At 43.3% G+C, this 3,521-nt stretch overlaps 1 protein-coding gene across 1 annotated transcript; it reads right to left on the reverse strand.

Annotated features, from left to right (window-relative positions):
- Window positions 1–1,287: 1,287 nt before the first annotated feature.
- LOC123546230 (uncharacterized) lies at window positions 1,288–2,999 on the reverse strand. Its single transcript, XM_053550585.1, has 2 exons — window positions 2,871–2,999; window positions 1,288–2,797 (listed from the first exon to the last, which is right to left on the reverse strand). The coding sequence occupies exon 2, from the start codon at window positions 2,242–2,244 to the stop codon at window positions 1,288–1,290; it is 957 nt and encodes a 318-aa protein (XP_053406560.1). The 5' UTR covers window positions 2,245–2,797; window positions 2,871–2,999.
- Between the last annotated feature and the right edge of the window lie 522 nt (window positions 3,000–3,521).

A 3,521-nucleotide genomic window follows, 5' to 3' on the forward strand; every position in this document is an offset into this window, starting at 1 on the left:
TCACTGATATAAGACGACTTACTTCTTTCATCAGGTCAGAAGTAAATTGGCTGCCTCTGTCACTTAAAACTTCTCCTGGGAGACCTACTCTCGAAAAGATGTCAAGAAGTGCTTCTGCTACTCTTTCTGTGTCAATTCGTGGTAATGCTACCGCTTCTGGGTATCGCGTGGCATAATCAACCACTGTTAATATATATCTGTTTCCACTGTCTGACACTGGTGCAATAGGTCCTATCAAATCTATGGCTATTCTGTGGAAGGGTTCTTCAATCACTGGCATGTCTCCTAAAGGAACCTTCTTAACTCGGCCTTTCGGAATGGTCTTTTGGCATTTGTCACAAGATCGGCAAAATCGTCCAACTTCACTTGAAATCCCAGGCCAATAGAAACTTGACGTGATCCTGTCCTCTGTTTTCTTCGCTGAAAGATGTCCTCCAACGATCGATTCGTGAGCAAGTTCCATCACTCTTTTGCGTTTGCTTGCTGGTACGACAATCTGTTTGATCTCGTAGTCATACGCCCCTTTCGTCTGAAGATAAACTCTATACAGCACTCCATTTCTTATTGCAAATTTGTATTTTGCACCACCCTTGGTTTCGAGCATGTCTTCTGTCTTTGCTAAATCCCACAGCTTTTGCAATGCTTTATCTTCCTTCTGTGATGCCTTTAATGTCTCCACATTAACTTCTGTTTCACAGGAGGGTTTCGGCACATTCAGTGCTTTCATTGGTAGCTCTGCTTTCCTACTCTGTGATCTTGTCATAACCGCAGCTACTGATGTATCAGCAATCTTCTTTTTTCCATTCAGGATCAGGTCTATCAAGTACACCAGGAACTTTCCCAATGACTAAGTCACAAATCAACGACTTTGGTACCATTGCCTCAATTTCTCCAATGTAATACGGAGTATCAACCCATATCTTCGCCATAGGTACAACTTTGGCGTCTCCATCTATTGTGATCATCACTATTTCTTTGCCTAGAAATTGCTCTTCTTTGACTAAGTCTCTTCGTACAGCAGCGGATTCGCATCCAGTGTCCCTTAACACTTTCACTTCTTCTGTTCCTACGAATCCTCTCTGTACCTTCAAGTTCCTTCCCCTTTTAAGCTGTCAATGGTACAAACTCCTGCAAGTATTTGGGACTGACTCCCACTTGCCAACTTCAATTTTCCGTCTTCAGTATTGTTTTTCAATGGACTGTTTTTTACTTCCGTTTGAACACACACTGCTGCTAACTTCTGGTCATTCTTTGCTGGAGCTGATCTCATCTGCTTACAATCTCTGGCTAAGTGTCCTGCTTTATTACAGATAAAGCAACTCTTTGGGTGTTACTCCTGCTGTTTTGTCTACAGTCACGCGCTAAATGACCTGCTTTATTACATATAAAGCAGGTTTTCCGCAACCCATTCTTCTCTTCTGTCTTTCGACTGGACTGCTCATGACTGGTGGAGTTGTGCTTCCTTTGTGGCGCAACACTCTTCGACAATATTGAAGGTGTCCCCTTATGTGCTTCGATGTACTGCTCTGCAAGACGTGTTATCTCGTCCATCGACTTTGGTGTTCTCTCTTTCAGAAACACCGCTAATTCGGCCGAACAACCTTCAATAAACTGCTCTCTTATCATTAAATCACATAAGGATTCATACGTCTTTTCTATTCCAGCCAGTTCAGTCCACCGACTGAAGTACCTCTTTATTCTTGACACAAATTGGAAGACCGACTCTCCTTGGTCTGGTTTACTTTGTCGAAATTTTGATCTGAATCCCTCTTCAGTCAACTGATACCTCCTTAGGATCGCTTTCTTGAGAGAATCGTAATTACAGGCCTCTTCTTGTGGCATGCTTGTGTAGACCTCCAGTCCCATTCCTGTTAAAAGTGAGCTAAGACTTATGGCCCAGCTCTCCTCTCCCCAATTTTGAATTTGAGCATATCTCTCAAACCTTTCCAGATATGCGTCAATGTTATCGTGCTCTTCATCAAACTTTGGAATCTTAGGTCTGTACGCCTTACAAGTATCAGTACTGTCTACTCTGTTGACCCTCAAACGCTCAATCTCTAAGTCTCTCTCTTTCATTTGCAGCTCAAAGTTCATCTCCATCTGTCTCCTTTCTTCATCACGTCGTTGAGCTCTCTCTTCCCTTGCTATACATTCCTCTTCCTTATCTTTGATGAAGAGGATCAAGTCTCCACCGGACAATCCAAGTCTCTCGCCAAGTCTCAACCATTCATCGTAATACATCATGCTTGTTATGATAGCTGCAATATTATTATAGTTAATCCCGGACGAGCCCCCAATTTGTCAAGTTTTGGGTTAACTATAATGGTGACAATATCTGAGGTATCTTCCAAGCAGTATACACGATGAAGGTTTCCTAGATATACTTGACTTGCTGTACCCCTAGACTTGCTTCACGTCTTAGACTTGCTTCACTTCTAGGACGTGCTTCACTTCCTGGACTTGCTTCACGTCTTAGATTTGCTTCGCTTCTTAGACTTGCTTCGCTTCTTAGACTTGCTTCGCTTTTTAGACTTGCTCCTCTAATTTAAATTGCTCCTCTCACTGAACTTGCTGCGCAACCTGGACTTGCTGCACTTGGAAGACTTACTCCTCCGAATTGGACTTGCTCCTGTTACTGGACTTGCTGCGCAACCTGGACTTGCTGCACTTTGGAAGACTTACTCTTCCAAATTGGACTTGCTCCTTTTACTGGACTTGCTGCGCAACCTGGACTTGCTGCACTTGGAAGACTTACTCTTTCGAATTGGACTTGCTCCTTTTACTGGACTTGCTGCACCTTGAAGACTTACTCTTCCAAATTGGACTTGCTCCTTTTACTGGACTTGCTGCGCAACCTAGACTTGCTGCACTTGGAAGACTTACTCTTTCCAAATTGGACTTGCTCCTTTAACTGGACTTGCTGCGCAACCTGGACTTGCTGCACTTGGAAGACTTACTCTTCCGAATTTGACTTGCTCCTCTTACTGTACGTGCTGCGCAACCTGGACTTGCTGCACTTGGAAGACTTACTCTTCCGAATTGGACTTGCTCCTCTTACTGGACTTACTGCGCAACCTGGACTTGCTGCACTTGGAAGACTTACTCTTCCGAATTGGACTTACACCTTTTACTGGACTTGCTGCGCAACCTGGACTTGCTGCACTTGGAAGACTTACTCTTCCGAATTGGACTTGCTGCGCAACCGGACTTGCTGCGCTTTGGAGACGTACTCCTCTAACTGAAACTCTTAAGTTTCGTTAGTGACAATACTGGAGGTTTCTTTCTAAACCTTATTTTTTTCTCTCTTTTTTTTATTTCTATTCCATTTCAAGTATAAATACAAAACGCGCGAACCGGATAGAGAGACGCCATTGTGACGTCACGCGAACAAAAATAGCATACACAAAATGGCGGCAAATTGTGTTTGTTTTATACAAATAAATTGATATTTTTGACAATTGCCATGTCATTATGCCGCCATGATTCAATGCACGTGACGTTGCGCGTCTAAAATAGGGATA

Source organism: Mercenaria mercenaria, chromosome 9, assembly GCF_021730395.1.
Source record: "Mercenaria mercenaria strain notata chromosome 9, MADL_Memer_1, whole genome shotgun sequence".
Taxonomy (NCBI): Eukaryota; Metazoa; Mollusca; class Bivalvia; order Venerida; family Veneridae; genus Mercenaria; species Mercenaria mercenaria.

What these genes read in the sequence shown, in the direction of transcription:
- LOC123546230 (XM_053550585.1), bottom strand. Translation starts at nt 2,244, where the DNA reads ATGATGTATTACGATGAATGGTTGAGACTTGGCGAGAGACTTGGATTG.